Source organism: Bradysia coprophila (assembly GCF_014529535.1).
Source record: "Bradysia coprophila strain Holo2 chromosome X unlocalized genomic scaffold, BU_Bcop_v1 contig_173, whole genome shotgun sequence".
In the NCBI taxonomy this organism is placed as follows: domain Eukaryota; kingdom Metazoa; phylum Arthropoda; class Insecta; order Diptera; family Sciaridae; genus Bradysia; species Bradysia coprophila.
Window position 1 is genome coordinate 4,336,845 of NW_023503302.1, and position 21,503 is coordinate 4,358,347.

The 21,503-nt window shown below is 34.7% G+C and overlaps 2 protein-coding genes across 6 annotated transcripts in view; one reads left to right on the forward strand and one right to left on the reverse strand.

Annotated features, from left to right (window-relative positions):
* Positions 1-21,503, forward strand: part of LOC119068226 (disks large homolog 1-like) — a 141,102-nt gene that overhangs the window by 16,432 nt on the left and 103,167 nt on the right. The gene's annotated exons all lie outside the window — the stretch shown is intronic.
* LOC119068247 lies at positions 17,881-19,448 on the reverse strand. The gene is made up of 2 exons (XM_037171778.1): positions 19,272-19,448; positions 17,881-19,204 (listed from the first exon to the last, which is right to left on the reverse strand). The coding sequence occupies exons 1-2, from the start codon at positions 19,320-19,322 to the stop codon at positions 17,891-17,893; spliced, it is 1,365 nt and encodes a 454-aa protein (XP_037027673.1). The 5' UTR covers positions 19,323-19,448; the 3' UTR covers positions 17,881-17,890.

Consider the following 21,503-nt stretch of genomic DNA (forward strand, 5'->3'; position numbering starts at 1 on the left):
AACAGCTGTTACATGCATGAGTGCGAGCGGAATTTTCGTTCCACCGCTTTTCGTATTTCCTCGAAAAAATGAAAATTCATTGTTTATGAAGAACTCGCCACCCGGTTCAATAGCGAGTTTCCATCCATCCGGGTGGATACAAGTCAACAGTTTTACCAAATGGTTCAAACACTTCATTGGAATTACAGAGCCGTCCCAAGACGATCCTGTTTTGTTAATACTAGACGGTCACTACAGCCACACAAAAAACATTGAGGTCTTAGATTTGATTTGGCAAAAGCAAATTCCGTTGTCGTCATCTCGTTGCCCCCGCATTCGAGTCATAAAATGCAGCCACTTGATAAATCGTTCATGGGACCTTTGAAGACTCACTACAATGAGGAAATTCGAAAGTTCATGCGAGATCTGCAGAGAAAAGTCACACATTATGACGTTGCTGAATTATTTGCGAAAGCTTATCTTCGAGTTCAAACAGCTGAGATTGCTGCCAACGGTTTCAAATGTTCCGGAATCTATCCATTTAACCCACAAATATTCAGTGATGCGGATTTTATTGCCGGTAACAGACTCTTCATTCAGGTTGTAATTTGACGTTAGTTTTGTTTACGTTTCTAGCTGGAATACAACCGCAAGGTGATATGACTACACAAATACACCAGACGGCAGACTCATCGGTGCAATCAGTCCAATCGAACGAGCATATTGTCTCTTCACAGTCATCGACACATTCGTCTATCGCTCCTAATACAAGCACACTTCCAGCTGTCGTTACTCCTTGGGAAATATTTCCTCTACCAAAGTTGACCAAATCGGAAAATTCCCGTGGTAGAAAACCTACGAAAGCTAGATTATTGACTGACCCAACTTTTAAAGAGGAGCTAATTAAAGTTCAAGAAAGAAAAGATATTGCTCAATCGAAGAAGGAAGCTGCCGCTTTGAAGAGAGCTGCAAAGATGCTGGTGAGCCATTCTGAAGGTGGAACAAAACTCGTAAAACCTGTTGTTAAGAGCCGGGGACGAAAGAAAAAAACACCTGATGCTATTCCGACTGGTGATGCATCACCTTCTGCAAAACCTCTCGTAAATCGCTCACGAAAAAGAAAGGCGGCTAAACCAACCAAGCCTGCAATTGTCCAAGTAAAACCGCCCTGTCGCAAACAAACATCAAAGACTGCCAAAGAACCAAAACGATTAAAGAAGATGATTCACAGTGATAGTTCGTCATCGTCAGAGGAGGAGTTTCGTGAATCGGACGGGTCATCTGAATATAACGAATTCGACACTCCTTTGGTAAGTGATACTTGCATGTACTGCAAACAAACGTACGGGTCTGACGTTTCTACGAATAATTGGATTCCATGCCTTTTATGCAGCATGTGGACTCATGATAAATGCACAACCATGGGCCAGGAATTTATCTGTGAACACTGTCAATTATTTTAAATCGATCCTAAATGTTAATTTGATTGCTGGCCTGTAACTGGTGCCAGTTATTTTGAACTGATCCTAAATTTTATTGTGATTACTGGCATGTACAGTACAATGTACATTGTATACATGGTGCCAGTTGATTTGAACTGATCCTAAATGTTAATTTGAGTGCTGGCATGTAAATGGTGCCAGTTATTTTGAACTGATCCTAAATTTTAATATGATTGCTAGCATGTAAATGACTTATCATTAAACTGTTAAGATACATTTATACGAAAACATGCTTATTTTATTTCAAGTACCAGAACAAGTAGAGTGTCATATAAAAATAAACCATACGCAAAGGGACGCCTAGATTTTGATTAGCATTATTCAAGTGGCTCTCATTCTATTGTCATACCAGTTTAATGGGTAAGTCTCTTCAACAGCATATTTAACACAACTTTTGACCTATTCATTTATGTTCCACATTAACATCGCTACTGTTCCACATTTAATTCACTTTTTACAATTCGACAAAAAGTACTTCGACTACAATTACACTATTTTTTCATACTATTTATAATTTAGCTGTCATTCGCATATTTTTTTTTTGTCCTCAATACTCTGTAAAACATCTACTGAACATCTATTTTTGAGTTTGTATCAATGAAGTTTTCTCAAAAAATAAAAAAGTGTTCCACATTTGCATCATCTACTCTAATTAGAAAGGTAATTGCATGTACTTTCACGGCAAATATGGTCTTATGGGGGTTTGGAAGCATCTACGATGAAATATGAGAAATTAAAATGTTTAAGCGGTTGTATTGCATCGTAGGCGGCAGCAAACTTCTGTAAGACTCTACTTCCCCTGAATGTATATGCAATTACCTTTCTAATGACACCCCATACGACCATGTACGACGTACATTGTACGTTTCGTGTACCTCGACAAATTTCTGTAAGAATAGTGTAACATTTCTAATGAAAACCCACACGACGACTGGAGAAATTTTTGTAAGAAAAGTGCATGCTTTCGGGTTTTGATCACCTCACACTAGCCACACAAGCTTCGAAGAATTTTTTTTAAAAGTGGTTTTGTTTTCTAGGGTCAATACCGTATGGACACATATAAAAAATTTCAATGGAAAATGCGTCCCACTTCGGTCTGCTGTTTTTCAGAAGAATCCCTCTCTGCAAGGAAACAAAACAATATCAAAAATCGCTAGAAATTCCTGCAGATTAGAGAATTCTCGAATATAACAACTGTGCGAGGCATTGAAGCCCTTGCCTTCGGCTTCGGCAACAAACCTCCCTCTCGACAAAATAAAAATCTCCAAACAAGGACGTAATGTACTATTTCACAACGCAGGCGAGAAATAGTTATTTTCGCAACAAGTGACGAAAAGTAGAACTTTCCATTGCCTTTTTTGCGAAAAACGTTGTATATAACTCGTTGATAAATGCTTTTTTAGGCACTAGATGTGTAGATTGTCACTCTAGGCCGGCAGGTTGTATAAATAACTAACGCCTGCTAAAATGCTTTTTTGGCGAATGAGAGGTTCGAATTGAAATTCGCTAAAAAAAACCTTTTAGCATAAGTTAGGAACAACGTTTATCAACGCTACATTTCATAGGTAGCAAAAAAAACTATTAATTGTTTGAAACATAGCGAACGAAGGAAGCAAACGTATAGGGTAAAATTAAAAATGCATGAGCGGTGCTTCAATAAATCTGAATTAATGTTTGATTTTTGATTGTAATTAAAAAAAAAATCGAACGCAATCCATTTTCATAATTTTTCTTTCCATTTTCACCGTGCAAACCAATCTACAAGACTCGTATGTAATCTCCATATTAAAACAAGTCTAGGCAATCAACTTTTATGTAAATTACTCTTAGCTAAACACTTTTATATGAATATTTTAAAGATACAGACGTTTGCGAAAAAAATCTTTTAAATTTATTTATTTTTGATGAATTATTTATCGGGTTGACGAAGTGGTGGTGCCTTCAAATAAAACTTTAAACATAAGAAAGATTCATATTTTCAATACATCTACTACAATAATGAAAGAAACGTATTGTCCTTGCTTATTTAACATAAAAAAAATAATTTCAACTTTTAGCTGAAAGCTCTTTATATTTTTCCACAGTTTTATTATTGTTGCACATCGTTTTCAAAGTTGTCATGGAAAGAAAACCTGATTCACTGATGCGATGAAATTAACGTGGAACGAATAGATCGAGAAGATTTTTTTTTTAAATAAGTTCAGTGTATGACCGAAAAGTCGTAGAAGTTTTTTTTTATAAATTTACTCATAATTTTAAAAGTTTATTTTTCCATCGTTAAAATAAGAATGCAAATTGACTCATCCCTAAAACATTTTTTTAAATTATACTAGAAAAGTGTTTCAATTATCATTAGACTGTAAATATAAAGTTCTCAAAGTTTTGAAACGACTAACAAACCTTTTGCAATAGCACCATTTACTAAATATGGAGAATTGTTGTAATAAACTACATAGATATTGGTTCTGACCACAAATTCAAAGCCAAGCGAGTGTCCTATTATTAAGTTTTTAGACCCGTACGAAGTACTGGGGTCGTAAAGGTTTACGCATACGTTTGTAACAAGTCGAATTGGACTCCCTAAATAAGGGGTCACCTAAAAAACTGTCCGTCTGTCTCTCTGTCCGTTCTCTAACTGGAGTAAAACACAATTGATTTTGAAAATTATTTTTTTTCCCGTTGACCGTACCAATCAGGGAAAAAGTTTATGAAATTCGGTTAACCGGAGCGTAAGCTAGGTCTCTTGGAGTGAGCTCATATTCGGTACAGTGTACGTGGAGTATTTTGTCAATATCTCGACTAAACTTTAACCGAATTTCATGATTTTTTTTTGTTTGAAAGGTATTAATGAATATAAAGTGTCAGGACTATTTCCTGTCGATCAACAAAATGGCTGCCGGTGGCCATATTGTATTTTAGGAAAAGTGAAATATATTGGGAAAAATGTTTCAGAGAGGGTATCTGTTAACATAGAAGTAATTGATTATTATGTGGGGTGTTTCAGGCGTTCCATACATGCAGCTATATTGAGCTATATACAGGCATATAGAGCTATATAATAGCATATTCATCTGTGGAATGTTTATTTGTAGTGAAATATAGGTAAATATTGCGGTATATAGTTGTTTAAATAGGATTTTTTTTGTATATGACAACAAGGCAAAGAGTGGATAATGTAAGTGATTAAAAGGGCGAATAGCTTTTCAGTGGAGAAGAAAATGAAGTAAGAGAAATGAAGAGTTTCACATTAAATGCTTTTTATACGAATAGGTGTTTCGTACGGGTCGGCGTTAGCTATGTTTTTTTTAAATATCGGCTGCAGTTTAGTTTCGTCAAAAATATTACCAACTCAGCCGTCAGAACTGTAAACAAAGGAAAAACACTGGATTCAAAATATTATTTTCTTTTATATGTGAAGTTTTACTATATAATATGGCCCATTGGGTTCACATACAAATCTATTCGAAGATTTCAGGCTCGAATCAAAATTGACCTGAACCTGTAAAAATGATTTGAAGAATTTATCGGCTAAAAATATGTCACTAAGTTCTATTGGTCTTTCATATTTCTTATAATTCGCTAATGTGACATGTCCCCGTTCTTCATTTAACTATTCATACAATATGAAATATAATAGCAAATAATACCAAATAACAAAATAACCCATTGACCGTTGAGAATTTTTCGCTGCAAATCAAAGTTTCTCCGAACTCAAAACAAAACGAAACCATCAAAATAAAGAATCTAGCAAATCCTCCGGTAAATCAGTGTATGCATAAAATTTAGGTTTAATTATGCAGAAAAACAATAAACAAGAAAATTAATGCTTATTTGAAAGCATCAAAAGGACATTATTATTCATCAATTTCCTGTATAACATGCTCCTATAATTGACTTCAATTACCGTAGATATTGATATTAACGTACATACAAGAGAGACAACTATGTGTATAAAATGTAATATAGATTATATATAAGTCTGGCAATATACCAGTATATTTCTGTGTAATTGGGTGTTGCCAAGTGGATAAGTCAGCACAAACAATACATTTAACAGCACAGGTCAACGATCACAGGTATTCTGATTCCACATACCGTACAACATTTCTATGTTTTGTTATAAAAGCACCTTCCATTTGAAGATAAAATAGAATTCATATAAATTAAGCTTACAAGCTGCATTATCGTTTGCTTCTTGTTTGACTTAATTGTTATATAAATAATGCGAACTATGATGAGAAGTAGAGAAGTTCTTTATTGGAAAATGTTTTTTTTTTATTTTCCATTCGAACAATTTTTTGTAGTTGTTAAATAAAATCAACAAATTATACGATTTTTAGCTCCCGCATAAATGATTTTTATCCAATTTCACGTATATTACGTGTATATGGAAATGTTGTTATTCAAAGTCCACAATATTCCAGTTGATTAAAAATTAAAATTAAATTAAATATTTACATTTATCGTGATTATGGGATTGAAATAATTTACCTCACTTTGTTTACATGTGATTTATTACACGTAGACAATACATCAACTTGCCACCCCTTTACATGTAAAAAAACACGCGTATGGCGCTTGCTTTGCTGTCAAAATACACATTAACGAACGAAACAAGTAAATTAAATTTTACTGTAGTCACACAGAGGAATAGTACATTACTATGCAAGGGAAGTAAAGTGATATCTCGTATCCAGATGAGTAAAAGTAACCGAGGGCTTTAGCCCGAGGTACATTTACTCATCGTGATACGAGATATCACTTTATTTTCCGTGTGTAGTACGACGTTTTACTATGCGAGTGATGTAAAGGCTATTGCCTATACATGTAATAGCCTTATTACATGCACCAGCATAGTAAAATCTGTTTACCTTTCACTGACCTTTGCTGAGGTCAAATTCGGTATTTCAGATGCCCAATGTGCACCAATTTGGAACAAAATATTCGTATTATGAATATTTATACAAGTCAAAGAGAAAATATGTTCATGGAACGATTTATGTTCAGACAACCACCTGGAGGGGAGACTACACTTATAAGACTTCGTGGCTATACAGGGCTAATTTTTGGAGAAATAAATTCCTGACAATTCGCTAATTTTTGCCGACCGTTGTTTCTTTGGTCTTTTTCATGTTTTTCATTTTAAGTGACTTGTGAAATCGTTTTCTTAAATGAAAAAACCCCGAGTCAACGAGAACAACGAGCAACTCCGTCGCGAAAAGTGAAACTTCTGCTGCCTTTTTTGCGAAAAATGTTATTTGCAACTCGTGATAAATGCTTTTTTTAGGCACACGACGTGTATATTAAAGCACGGCCTGCGGCCTCGTTTGAAAAAAAAACATGTCTAGTGCCTAAAAAAGCATTTATCACTCGGTTGTATAAATTACTATTTTATTTAAATTGCAATCAACATGTTTCATCTTTTTGAGCTACACTTGCTAAAAGTTTCCTATGTGCAGAATGAGCACCAGCTGAATATCATCAACTGGTGTACAAACAAAAACACTTTGTACTGTAAACAATTCAAAGACAACCTACACACAACGCATTTCTACGTTAAAGTCATCTATGCGCGCACATAACACGTATGAATGAAGTAAACACATTGTTAAGAATGTGTTTTGATTGTTTATCATACAATAAGTGTGTGTTAGTAAATCCAGCTGATGATATTCAGCTGGTGTTCATTCTGCACATAGGAAACTTTTAACAATTGTATACAGATGACATTCGGATTCGGACTTTTTATTATGAGTTTTAATTGAAACCAAACTTCAGCAATTTTTTCAACTTTTGGAAATTTAATTTCCCTAAAATAGGCCCTGATATATTGCCAGTTACGAACACTGTAAACATGAGGTATTACAGGACCACTGATCATAGAGTTAGTTAAATCGTTTGTGTGCTCCAATACGGACCGAGGAGCCAGTTTGGCAACACATTTTTTTTTTCAAAATAGTTCCATTCGTTAGGGGCCATTCATAAATTACGTAACACAATAGAGGGGAGGTGGGGGTCTAAGACTTTCTTGACAGTACGCACATATTATTTTCTACTTCGAATGGTTTTGCGTTCAACAATAAACGACCGTTAAAATTGTATGTTTTAATTTTGATTTGCTACTAAAGTTTCTGTCTACATACGACCATTATCAAGCCATAATCTTCTCAAACTTGTAGTAGTTTAATTAATTGAGCTATTGTTCAAAACTTCTTCAGATATCCGTCGCATGAAGTTTGTTTTTAAAATCTCATAAATTTTGCCCAAAATTAACGTTTCGCGATACGTAATTTTTGAACGGACCCTTACACATGTTCTTTCACCGCTCCAAACAATTTTCGAATTTAGAAGAATTTAATATAGAACTGGTGATTAACTGGATAAAATACTCAGTGGGCATTTTTCCTATGTATTTTAAAAAGCAACGTCCTCTGGCATGGTTTGACCGCAAATATGGGTTTTATGGCATTATACTCAACATTAAATAAGATTATGAAAGTAATGCTGTGCTTCTTACGAAAATTTGCAAATAGTTTGAACCTTTTTGCCCTTGGTTGGAACATTAAAGTCTGTCCACATTTTGAAATATTTTTTTTTCTATCTAGGCAAGCATGCATTAGGAAATAGTTGTTTGCTGATCGATAGAGAGAACATGAAGTTCCAACAAAAACGATGTTTCGCCCGAGTTGGGATCCCTATTTTTCCGCGGGTTGACATGACAAAATGACATTTAGCTGTCTGATGACAACTCAGGGGAGAAAGTTTCTACTTTCCCCAATGTTTCTCACCTGAATTTTGTTGTTTTTAAAAACGTTTTTAACTAATTGGTATTTTTGTTTTGTGGAGAGAAGCGGCTATTCACACCATGCACACATCAAAAACGCTATTTGCTATTTTCTCTCTACCAATATGTGTCGTTTAATTGTGGCCCACTCAGTTAAAATCGCTTATAATCTGTTCGTGCACTCGTGCTACACAATTCGCTCTTTTTTTAAATTTACCATTTTCGCCCCCCAATACATACGTCTGACTATACCTCGACGAAATGATTTACATGAACAAACTTAAAATGAGGTAGAATGACATGATTTAAGGGTGTTTTTCTTTCATTTCTGCATGTGAAAGTGAATTGGCAACGGAATTGTATAAAACGTAACACGTTTCGTGTATGTGTTTTTGTATGAATAATGTGCCTTGTCGAAATTCGTAAACTAGCTGAATAACAACAATTTAGGAAAATTGGGATGTTCTTTTTATGATATTCTGCAAGTTCATACGAGCTGCTATAGACGAAAATGTGATGCAAGTTCAAGGTAGTGTGTATTCTGACAATAAAATTTAGATCGCGTGAGGTGAGGAGTTTAGACAAAAACGCTCAGCAATTATTATACAATTTTTTCATGCGTTTTTCCATTTAGGCATATGTTATAAAAGTAGCTATTTAGATACATATGATGAACCGGTATTTTTTATATCCCGTGTTTCGAAGTTTCGATATCTATGTCCAAAAATCCACACTTGTAACTATTTCGATGCATGTCACGGTGAGCTTGAAAAAAGTCTAAATAAAAAAGTCGTTGCATACGAATTTTTTTTATGGATAATTATTTAGGACCATGCGACGAGTTTATATCAATCATTAGCAAAAAAAGTTAACGGTACTTTTTTGAGAAAAGTCAATTTGAAAATATTATCAACCCTAAAATTACAAAAAATTTCATATTTCGAAATCTGTAATATTAAGCAAATAAATCCCTTTTCTGAACTTACTCCACTGCTTATGTTAGCCACTTTTCTTTAATCCACCTGAATATGTGTTTAAAAACACATTGGCGTCACAGAATTCGACAAATTATTTTAGGCATTTAAGAACTTCCACTGAGAATGGTTGAATCGTAAACTGGCAAGTAATTGTAATGGATATAATCAAACATATTTAACGTATTGCACAAAAACAAACGCAAATCCAAAGAAAATAGAGTAAAACAAATACTTTCTTGATCAATTTAATAACATTTTGAGTAGGACCAGTTATTGGTGGGTCAGCTCTAATAGCATGGTCTATGCAGTTCGAATCATAGCAAATGAGGTGTCGTTGTAAAGGTAAGACGTGAGGCTATCAAGTGGTGAATGTGGCATCAAAATATATTGACTTTCACAAGTCAAAAACTTTCAGTAGGGTTGACAATATTTTCAAATTGACTTTTCTCAAAAAAGTACCGTTAACTTTTTTTGTTAATTATTGTTTCAAGCTCACCGTGATGTGTCGAAAATAGCTCAAAATTTTTATGAGACTTACTGGCATTGTAATATTCAGGTGGATTAAAGAAAAGTGGCTAACATAAGCAGTGGAGTAAGTTCAGAAAAGGGATTTATTTGCTTAATATTACAGATTTCGAAATATGAAATTTTTTGTAATTTTGGTAAAATTTATTTCGAGGCTCTTATATTCGTGGCAATTCAGGGCTCTTATATTTTGTAGAAATACAAAATTAGTGCTAGATCAAGAATAGAACTTCTGGCCTATCGAGCTTCTCAAGTTGAAATCTCCAAAATTTGATTTGTCAGGCAAGACATGCCTTCCAATAAAAAAATGTAATTTTAAATTTTATTCTTTATTTTGGCATTAAAATGCAGCAGAACTCTCCCGCCTATCTATCAACAAATAAATACTCCCGGCTGTATTTATATAAACGTCGATGTCTTTAGCTCGACAACAGTATATATATATTTATAATGCTCGAATAAGTAATCAAATAAAAAAAAGCTCACAAAAGCATTTTTAAAAGCATATAAGTAAATACTCCAGTATTTTCTTGTTATCTCTTTAAAATAACCAATTTCATTTTATTTTATTTTATTTCATAGCACAGAAACCGTCTACACCCCCGAAACAAAAAATAAAAAATGTTACCCAAGACCCAGCAAATCCGTTTGTGAGCAAAAGAAAAGTTTGAAGATTGAAAAATATTGATAAATTTGTATTATATTATGAAGGGGTACAGTAATTTTTTTAATCAAAATTTTTGTTGCGTGCTGTGTATAAAATACTTGCAGAATGTTTCAAATGGAATGTCTTTATTCTGTATTCTTTATGAACGAAAATTGAAAATGCTTTACTGTCAAGTATACTTAACATAGCGAAAAATTCCATTTAAGACACAAGTTAGGAAATAGTGTTATATTAGGGGTGTGCGATGGATAAAGGATCGAGACTGGCGTAGTCCACAAAAAATTGTTATTGTCGTCCCTTGATGTCAAAAATCGATTTTAAAAATTTTGAAAAATTCATTTACAACTTGCGAAAAATCATAGAAGCTAAATTTTCGAGTTTTCGGCCTCCCACCTATATCGACCTCTACCAAAAAACTTCTTTGAGATTTTTGCTAGCTATTAGTCCTATGCTATTAATTGGAGTCCAATGCAACAGAATAAAATAAAACCCAGAAGAAGTTTGTCGGAAATTTTTTCTTCGTGAGTCGTCAAACTTCGCCGACTATTAAAAATTGAGTTGATCTTGAACTTGTAAATTGAGAAATTTATCAAGAAAATAATTCGATTTTTGCTCAGATGAGCTTAAATTCTTTGGAATGTTGTAGGCTATCCAGAACAGAAACGTTTGTGTCGTGAGTGTTTGTTTGGAATCGAATTTTTGAAAAAGTGTAAAAAATCTTCGATTTTAACTTGTTTGATCGAAAAGTGTCCACAGATATTAAATTCAATTAAATGAATCAAAAATAATGTTTTTCCTGCATATTTCAAAAATTCGATTTTCTCAGTTGAGGCATTTTGCCCCAATTTTAGGTCAAACAAACACGACAGAAACGTTTCTCCGATGATTTTCAAAAACTTTTCTATTCTGGATAGCCTACAACATTCCCAAGAATTTAAGCTCACTTGAACAAAAATCGAATCACTTTCTAGATGAACTTCAAGATCCACTCGATTTTTCATAGTCGGCGAACTTTGACGACTCACGAAATAGACTTTTCCGACAAACTTCGTCCGAATTTTATTTTTTGCCATCGATTTGAACTATCACTCATTCCTGTCAGTCAATCCAATTTTATGGGTACACCATACCCATCATGGTTTACACATCGTCGATATAATGTGTCGTACCGAAGTACTCGTATACATGACCTGGATCATCAAATCAATATGTAGACGTAACACAATCGATCTCATCGACATTGCTTGAGTAGTTTACCGAAGACAAAATTGGATACGCAATAACTGTTTCTGTTGTTCCATTTATGGTTTCGATTCGGCCTCTCTTCTTTATTGTCTCTGTCTTTTTCGTACCATCGCCCAACATACTAGCCTCACCATTTCCGTGGAAGCAAACACTCACTAAGAAGTTTCTAGAATTGTAAAACAGTCGCAAAAACCGTTGGTGTAGCACATACTCCGCTTAAATTCATGATTTTTTGAAATAAACATTATTCGACCTGATAACTCAAACGATTTTGTGGCTGCAATTCAAATAATATTCAAGATTTCTTTTCTCGCCAATGAAAAATGGCTTGACATATTTCACGCATTTTTTATTTCAAACTTCAAATAACATTAGGTTATTGCCTCGCGGATAATTTTTTATATGATTCCGTATATCCTCCATTCCTTATGTGTATACATAATATCGAACCGTGATTGAAGGCACATATTACCGTATGTTTCAGTCTAGATATAAATGTATATCAACTAGACTTGTGTGATGCGCCACGTCGTCTTGTTTTGCGTTTGATTTATAACAATTTGAGTATAGCGGAAGCGTCAACTGATTTTACATGCTTATGCACGGTAAAGTGAACTTTACATCACTGTTTGTGACAGGAAAAATGCACTTACCGTCCACAAACATGTAAAATGTGTTACGTCACTGCTTGTAAATATTTGTTTAGGCACGTGTGATTACTTCACTCGCCTTCGGCTCGTTCCGCAAACCTCACACTTGCCTAAACAAATATTTACTAACAGTGACGTAACATATACTATTACGATTCAACTGATACTAGCGGAGTAGAGATAGAGAACTGTTATCAGAGCACATATTTTATGATGCCTTTGGCTTTGGCATCTTGTTGGTCAATGGTGTCGTTGAACTACTTACCCTTTAATAATTGAGGGTAAACTGTGTCTCAATTTATGATAAATAGGCTACATTAAAAACAAATGACGGGACAAAATGTCCTAGCAGATTCATATCAATGGAAAATCGCTTTGTCTAAAACTATTTATATGTCACAATTTCGCAGTTTAAATGCAACCACGAAAATTGTTGGAGCATCATATCTAAAGTCTACCAATAAATTGAAAATGAAAAATGAACAACAAGTCTACAGTCCTCACCGAAAGCAATTTGTTACTTTTTTCACTTGCTTACTATAGGAAAAAATACAAGTATGTACAGTGCAGGTCCTTCCATGCCACCATCATACAGTCATAACTTTTTAAAACAAAATGTAGGTATTTCATTTGTTTTAATTTTAAAGTTTCGAAAAATATTTAAATTGAAAAAGTGCAGCATTTTTCCAGCGATATGAAAAATAAAAAGTTTTATCATCGGCTAATTGCAAGAGAATTTTTAAATTCCGAATGGCGTATATTTCTTGACGTAGTGCTTTTATTAACGTTGGACAGTAAATTTAATTTAATTTGACAGTAAAAAAAGCTTTTGGCGGTCGTGAAATTAGTCTTGTAGTCTTGTGTTCCAAGTGTATAGTAATGACGCTAAATTCCTAACTTCAACTTCCTGAAAAGTCTCAAAGGTTGAACTCTTGCCATATTTCTTGTAAGAGTAGCAGTCAACAATAGACTTATACACTGATAGACTAATCTGACACTGTTTAAAATTTTACACGAATACTAAACTTGTGCCGACCCAATAGCGCAGTTAGTCTCTAGACTCACACTGAATGCTGCGACAATGATATTGAATGAATAAGCAAATAAATCGTCATTCGTCAGTTGTCAGTAAAAAATCATAGATGACGTAGCCAGAGGAAAACACAAGGACAGTAAATAAGCACTGTGCACTGATGATTCTTGCACGATATCATTCGTTCCTTTCATCTGTTGAAATACATAACAAACTCATCAAATGTTATACCTTTTTCGAGTTTCTTCCACCGTTGCTTGAACTCACTTTTGAGTGAAATGAAACAAAACAATTCACTAAAAATTTTTCTGTATATATTTCGATTGCATAAATCATTACAATCATCCTCAGGAAGATGCGGGAAAAGGCAATAAGAACGCATAAGATTCTATTCAGTACAATTAGGCCGTGTGTCACCGCACATTCTTTAAAAGAATTAAAAAATTCTCAAATAAGTTGACATTTTTAGTCCGAACATTTCTGACAACAAACTTAATGTAAGCCTACACGCCAAATTTTCCAATTTTCAACAAACTAATCCTCGCCGAGTTAATACTGCAAAATACGAATACGACACACAATTTGTGACTTGGACTTTGCCAAACAAAAACAAATTGACAATATAATAGCATTTCAGTTGATCGCTAACAAAAATCGAATACACACAACATCGTGCTACAAGTTCACCACACTAATTTTAACTGAAAGCCAGACTTCCACTTCCAAGGACTTTAGGCAATATATACCTTGCGCTTTGCGTATTTGTGGGGAACATGCAAAAGTTCATCACAGTAGGCTATTGAACCCACTAAAATCTAATTTTAAATCGCTAGAATAATTCCATAAATCTAAATGTGATACTAAGAAACCACGTGTTTCAATAAGTCCTGGGAGCGATCCTGAAGACATGGACCTAATCTTTTTGGGCTGAACGGCGTACTTTCGTTCATTTTTCCAAGCCCTCTCAAGAAATATCACTAAATAACTAAAGAAATCCAACATTACATCTACATTACACATTACATTACACATTGCACATTACATTACATTACATTGTAATGTAATGTAATGTAATGTAGCGTTACAAACTGCATCTTTGATTTCTGAAGCCAATCGGCGAGATAAAATTTTTTGGTTTGCGAACTTTTAAAGTACTCACAAAAGTTCACCAAAGTAAGTTCACCAAAGTGCGCTGCTGAACCCAGAAAAAGTTAAGCCCGACTGTCTAGATTCGCTCCCTGAACCTTGCAATATTACGTAATATTACGTAATATTGCAAGGTTCAGTGAGCGAATCTAGCTACTAATACCCAACTTTTTCTGGGTTCAGCAGCGCACTTTGGTGAACTTTTGTGAGTACTTTAAAAGTTCGCAAACCAAAAAATTTTATCTCGCCGATTGGCTTCAGAAATCAAAGATGCAGTTTGTAACGCTACATTACATTACATTACAATGTAATGTGCAATGTGTAATGTAGATGTAATGTTGGATTTCTTTAGTTATTTAGTGATATTTCTTGAGAGGGCTTGGAAAAGTGAACGAAAGTACGCCGTTCAGCCCAAAAAGATTAGGTCCATGTCTTCAGGATCGCTCCCAGGACTTATTGAAACACGTGGTTTCTTAGTATCACATTTAGATTTATGGAATTATTCTAGCGATTTAAAATTAGATTTTAGTGGGTTCAATAGCCTACTGTGATGAACTTTTGCATGTTCCCCACAAATACGCAAAGCGCAAGGTATATATTGCCTAAAGTCCTTGGAAGTGGAAGTCTGGCTTTCAGTTAAAATTAGTGTGGTGAACTTGTAGCACGATGTTGTGTGTATTCGATTTTTGTTAGCGATCAACTGAAATGCTATTATATTGTCAATTTATTTTTGTTTGGCAAAGTCCAAGTCACAAATTGTGTGTCGTATTCGTATTTTGCAGTATTAACTCGGCGAGGATTAGTTTGTTGAAAATTGGAAAATTTGGCGTGTAGGCTTACATCAAGTTTGTTGTCAGAAATGTTCGGACTAAAAATGTCAACTTATTTGAGAATTTTTTAATTCTTTTAAAGAATGTGCGGTGACACACGGCCTAATTGTACTGAATAGAATCTTATGCGTTCTTATTGCCTTTTCCCGCATCTTCCTCAGTCAGATTCCTGAGACTAAATCAAAATCATCATACTAATCATAGCAAAACATTTTAAATTTCAAACCGAACAAAGCTTAAACAAAAATAAAAGAACAAAAAGAGCATTATGTGAGAGGAACATCATAAAACAACTGTTCTTCAGTAAAAACGACATAAGTAAAACAGAGACAAATACGCAAATCAAATTAACGAATGATAGTAAATAAGCGAAGAACAATTTTAGAAGAAATCATTGCGTACAGTTCTCGTGTGATAAGCTCAAATGTTCCTGAATTGATTCAGAATAGGACATCTTTTCTTCGATTTTTCTTTTGGAAATAGTGGCTAGTGAAAAACGTCAACGTTTCACTAATAACATTGGTTAACGAATAAAACTCTGTTGTGTTTATACAATTCCAAAGGCTCTTGCAGTAGAGTTATCAATCATATAGTGAATGATGATGAAGCTAGCTGTCCACGCACTCGAAATATTGATCACTGGAAGTTTATCTGATTATCCGTCCAATATTCTACAAAAAAAAAATTACTGACCAAAAATGCACTGCCTTTGAATTGATTTTACTGCCAAAACATTAAAGTTACTTCCCAAACGGATTAAATTTTTTGTAAAAGAAAATTATTTGATTCACCTTTATAGGGTGATTTGTCTCTAAATATTCTCCATGTGTACATAGAAACGATACGTTTAATAAATTATTAACATCACATGTGCAGACATTGATAAGGCTCTAAACATATATGCACAACTGTGCCGCCTGCCTGTATAATTTTAGTAATAGAAAATCGACACAACGGCGACATAGAAAGACTCCCCAGTTTGTGTATGTACTGTAAGTTGTATGTCTGACTTGTACTTTTATTGTACTCGTATAGTTTCTTCACCCATATTCCATAAATGTCGATGTAAAACTAGTAAAGTTTTCTTTTAAAGTTTGCATGCACGCCCTTCCTAACCATTTCATACATATATGGTGTATACAGCGACATAATGCATACATTTTCCTTAACTCTGTGGTACACACACAGAAAAAAAAAGAAATAAGAAAGACGCAAACGGAAAAAATTTATGTATTTTTGTAGTACATGAAAACATGCGCCAGTATACTTGGATGCAAATGGGGATAATGAATAAATTATTTGCCGAGTAAGAGTTTTCATTTTGAGGAAAATTCATTCGTTTAAGAAGTGTAATTCGAATTCATTAAATGTTTTAAAGAGGAAAATTGAGATGATAATTACAAGATAAGTTTTCTAAGAGTTTTCTGGTCGTTTATATGGGGATGTTATATATGTAAGCGTTTGGATCAACTTATGTCATGAAACGAGGAAGAAATTAGCACAGTTTTATTCATTGCGGGATTTAAGCATGAAACTTTTAATTTGTTAATTTTGCACAAAATTTTCGTTTCGAATTAAAACTTGAAACATTTTCTCTTCGACGCAGCGAGAATATCTTATATATGAATGAATGGGTGTGATAAAAAAGTAACGTAAGATTATTATAGAAATGCAGCAAGTGCTTCGAGACTTTTTACACTTCTTTTCAAACTGGGTTCATGTTACATAAATCTGCTCACAGAGCAACAATTTTCTTTGTATTTCTTTGTATCAAGAAACAAATTATTCTTTATGAAGACAGAGCGGCTCATCAAACATGATTTGTTTGCATCCAATTATGATAATTTTAGCTAATATACAAAAGTCGAGACGAAAAGAACTTTTTTGATATTTAATAAATTAGATGAGACATTCAGTTAAAATCATGTCTCCAGTTTACACAGGTTGTTCAAAAAAAAACGTGACACCTGCGTGTTTCTATATAAAAAGGAAAGCAGCAATAAGTAGCAATAGAATTTTTTCCTAACGCTAATGTTAAAATTACTTTTGAAGGGAGGTGATCCATCTCACCTCGGTTCAAGACAAATTTGGGGTCGGAATCAGATTCAAAGTAAACAATTTGTAGTTGGGCTAATAGTAGATTTTCTTTCGTCAGAAGAAATGGAAGTATAGGGTTCACGAGGCGAACGATCACTTTATGAACGTATAATGATAGGAGGTATCTTTCGTCTTGTTCGACGGTGTAAGATGCTAACAACGCTAATAGATCCAAGAACAGTCATTTTTTCACCGCAAAAAAAATTGTAAATTGCATTTTTGTTGTTCGAGCCACAAGTCACTCGAGAAAATGCTATTTTCAGCTTTTTTCCCGGGGTAACGACAACGTTTTTCACAAAAAAGGCGTTCGAAGTTTCAGCGGATAAGAGAAAATGTGTTGTACCCTTGACGTAAAGGGCCGTGTTTAGGATTGTAGCTCTTGCTGGTTAACAGACATTGAATCGTTTCCGAACAAATGTTTGTCCCTAAAGTAAACATCCGGCCGTTTCAATTCACTAATTCAATTTTATTAATTTAATTTTTTGATATTTCAAGAAGTTCTCTCCAAACCTAAATCTACACTTCAGTGTCAGTTCATTTGGTCTTTGATCAACAATTTTACCAATTTTCGAGTACAGTTTTTCGCTCAATAAATAATTTGAGTCCCAGTCATAAATTTCCAGTTCCTCTAAATTTGTCAGCTGAGAGATTATGTTGACAAATTCCTTCGTAGTAAATGCATGATTGATTAGACGTAGCTTTGTTAGACGAGGAAACATCGGCCATGGAATGGAAGAAAATGAGCAGCCGATCAAGTGCAGTTCATACAAATGTTGCAGTTGCGACAGAGCATCAACCACTTCGGCTTTCACATCCATATTTGATATTTTCACAATTTCTAACGACTTTAATGCTTGCAATAGTGTAACTAATTGGTTGTTAACATCCGAGAAAATTTCAAAATCCAACATCCTTAATTTGGTTAGGTTGTGCAGTTTGGAGAGGTCGAGTGTTTTGTCATTTTGACAACTTCTCAAAGTCAATTCCTCCAGTTCCTTGCAACTGTTGCCGATTGCACGCGCAAAATCATCGCGAAAGCTTATCGAAAAACCAGTATGCCATTCGAGTGCTCTAAGGTGCTTATGCCGTCCAATAAACTTCAACAACGTATCACTTCCCTCATCGTTGGACTGCTTAAAACAGAATCGTTCCAATTTTGGGAAAGTATTTTTCAGAATTGCATTGCAACAGTCCATATACACGACTTCCAATTCCAACAATGAATCACATTTAAATTGTATATCTGCAACACCAAATCGATGCTCCGTGTACACCCCATGGAATGAAATTGCCATTAGTCGTTGAAAGATTTTTTCAAATTCAACTCTGAGATCTTCAATTATCCGTATCGCAAAGATTTCGATTCGCTTTAACGAACCGTCATCGCAATGCTTTGCTACCAAATTCGTTACAATTGGATCACTGTCGTGCATTGTAAGTATGGAAAGAAATGATCCGAAATTCGTTAAAATTCGTTTGACATCTTCCTGGGATATATGATCTCTCGAATAGTTTTTCGACTGGAATTTATATTCGCGTGTGTAGTAGTCACATTTAGGTCCAACAACAATCTTGAATTCCCTCGGAAAGACGGCCTGAGTGATTCGCTTGAAACCTGTACAAGTCTCTGCCAGAGAGCACAAGTCCAGCGGAGTTAAGCAATTCTTTGAAAATATTTCTAGAAGACAAAAGTCATTCAATTGGACGAGATTTGTGCAGGTAGTATTCGGGATCACCTCCATTGGCAACGCAATATCAGTGTTGTCCTCCTAAAGCACGAAAATAGTTTCTATTAGACTTATGTCAATAAAGCGCCGAAATTCTATTATTTCTGACCTGATCAGTTAATCTGCCGTCTATGCGGCTTGTTTCATGATGCGCGTCCATGACAAAATTTCTTCGATGGTGGCAAAAGTAAAAAACACAGTAAAATTGACGAGTACAAAATTGTTGGACGTTTAATGCTCAGTTGTTCAGGAATGAATGGCCGAGCAGCATCTAGCTATATCTCTGTCTGTCTGAAAACAGACCTAAGCGCAATGATAATCGAAATCGATATCGAAATTTTAAATACTTTTTTTCAACAGAGCCTCCGTTACACAGTGCAGCAGTGTCAATCCTTCAACTTTTAATTCTTTCTATCTAAATCGCTTCGTGTTGCCAACTACTTTTTCATGAGTGGGATGTGATTAACCTTATTTTCTTCATTCAATATACATTGACAAAATTGTATTTTGTAGATGTTTAAATATATAATTTCGTTTATTGAAGACTAGTTTTTACAATGTTTACAATATTACATTTCGTACCTAGAACTAAAAGTCTTTTTTAGCGTGTGAGAAGTTTCAAGACGGAGCCGAAGGCTAGGTCTGGAATCGAATATAGCATTGAAACTGAAACAAATTCAGAGGCTTTTTTTACGTTACAATTTGGCATACACGGGCTGAGCATACATATATAACGCTCGGGGTCGAGGACAACTATGAGTAAATCATCAAAATCTCCTTTTCACATTTTTATTTTTATTCTGGGCAACAGCTGAGACATTAAAACGAAATTGCTTTAGTTTTTATTGCAAGCGCAGCGCGCAGCGCTGCGCCTTAATACATGACTGTCCCGGCATCTATTACACGATGCCCGCAGGGCATCGTACTTTCTAAAAATATAAAAAGTAGATAGGAGCGTTTCTTAGGGTGGCGAGATGGGAAAAAGTCGAGTTCGGACCTAGGTTAGGACTGAGGCCGTACCTCGGACCTAACGATTTTACGGTTGATTTCGGTAGAGCTTTTGATGCTGATTCAGGAAATGTAGGTCAAAAAAAAATTTTATGCGTCGCTTGGCCGCTAGGTGGCTTCAAAGTCGGAATTTTTGAAACGAAAAATGGCTGCCATTTCGCGTAAATACAATGGATTGTAGTGAAATTTGTGTCTAAAGGGTTTTCGAGGTCGGCGCTTCCGAATAAAAACATTTGAGAGCGGCCACATGCATGTGAGCCACCGCAAATTACCAAGAAGTGGTTTTTTGGGTGGTTTTTCTCAATTTTCTCAAAAACGGTACATAGAATTTTTGTGCAAGTCTTACCGTTGATAGCCGCTAAAAATACCTATCGATTGAGGTACATATCAAAAAAATCGGCGGAAGCGTTTTCGAGAAAAGATGGAAAATGTGTCAATTCAGGGTCCCAACTTTGATGTTTGTACGGTCACAAGATGGCGTCGTAGAGATTTGGTCTCTTCGGACAAATGTTCAAAAATGAAAGTTGTGGGGGGTCCTAGAACAAAATTTTTATGTCCGAGGTCATTGGACCGATTTTAGATTTTAGGTCACTCGATGTTTCCGGAGCCTCAAGGTGTGGCACCAAAATTTTATTTCACAGTTGAGATCTTTGTGTCGCTTGAATTTCGTGTTTACGTAGACAATATCATCATAACGCATCGATTCAAAGAAAAAGAATCTGTTTTCTAAAGTTCGGACCGCAATAATCTAATCTAATATAGTTGATGCTGGATCATTTTCCTAAAACAATTTTTCGAAAATAAAAATTTGGATCAGTGCATGTTTACGAATTAAATTACCTGCGAAAAGATAAGGCCTATCGATTGCGCAACATTTGATCATCAAACACTAAACATTTTATATTAAAATATTCGATTTTCGATTCAACTTTACAAAATTCCAATTGCATCAAAGAACCATTTTGTGGTTTGTAAACATCAACATAATGTTTCTGATTGATGTACGTCAAAATGGTAGTGCTAAACGTACTAGATCAAAAGGTGTCAAAAATGGTACGCTTTTTGTGAGCGCTAAAATTTTTAAAAGTTTATGTTCGTAACACATGCAAATGGAAACTGATTGTTATATTTTGTCATTGAATCAATAAAGTTGCAGTAACAACTGTTGTACGCACTATTTGGATTTTTCGAACATTGCAAACTTTCATAAAGAAAAAATATGAATTTTTTTCGGTAATTTGCTGAACATCGATGTCGTGGGATTGTTGTCACGTGGCGATTGTGGTTGCTTCTTTTTGCGCTATCTATTTTACTTTTAAGAAATGTTAAAGTG

Bases quoted from the DNA above. Each gene is read 5' to 3' on its own strand.
- LOC119068247 (XM_037171778.1), bottom strand. From the start codon at position 19,322: ATGGACGCGCATCATGAAACAAGCCGCATAGACGGCAGATTAACTGAT. The intron at 19,205-19,271 runs GTCAGAAATAAT...TTCGTGCTTTAG, and splicing joins ACGGCAGATTAACTGATCAG to GAGGACAACACTGATATTGC.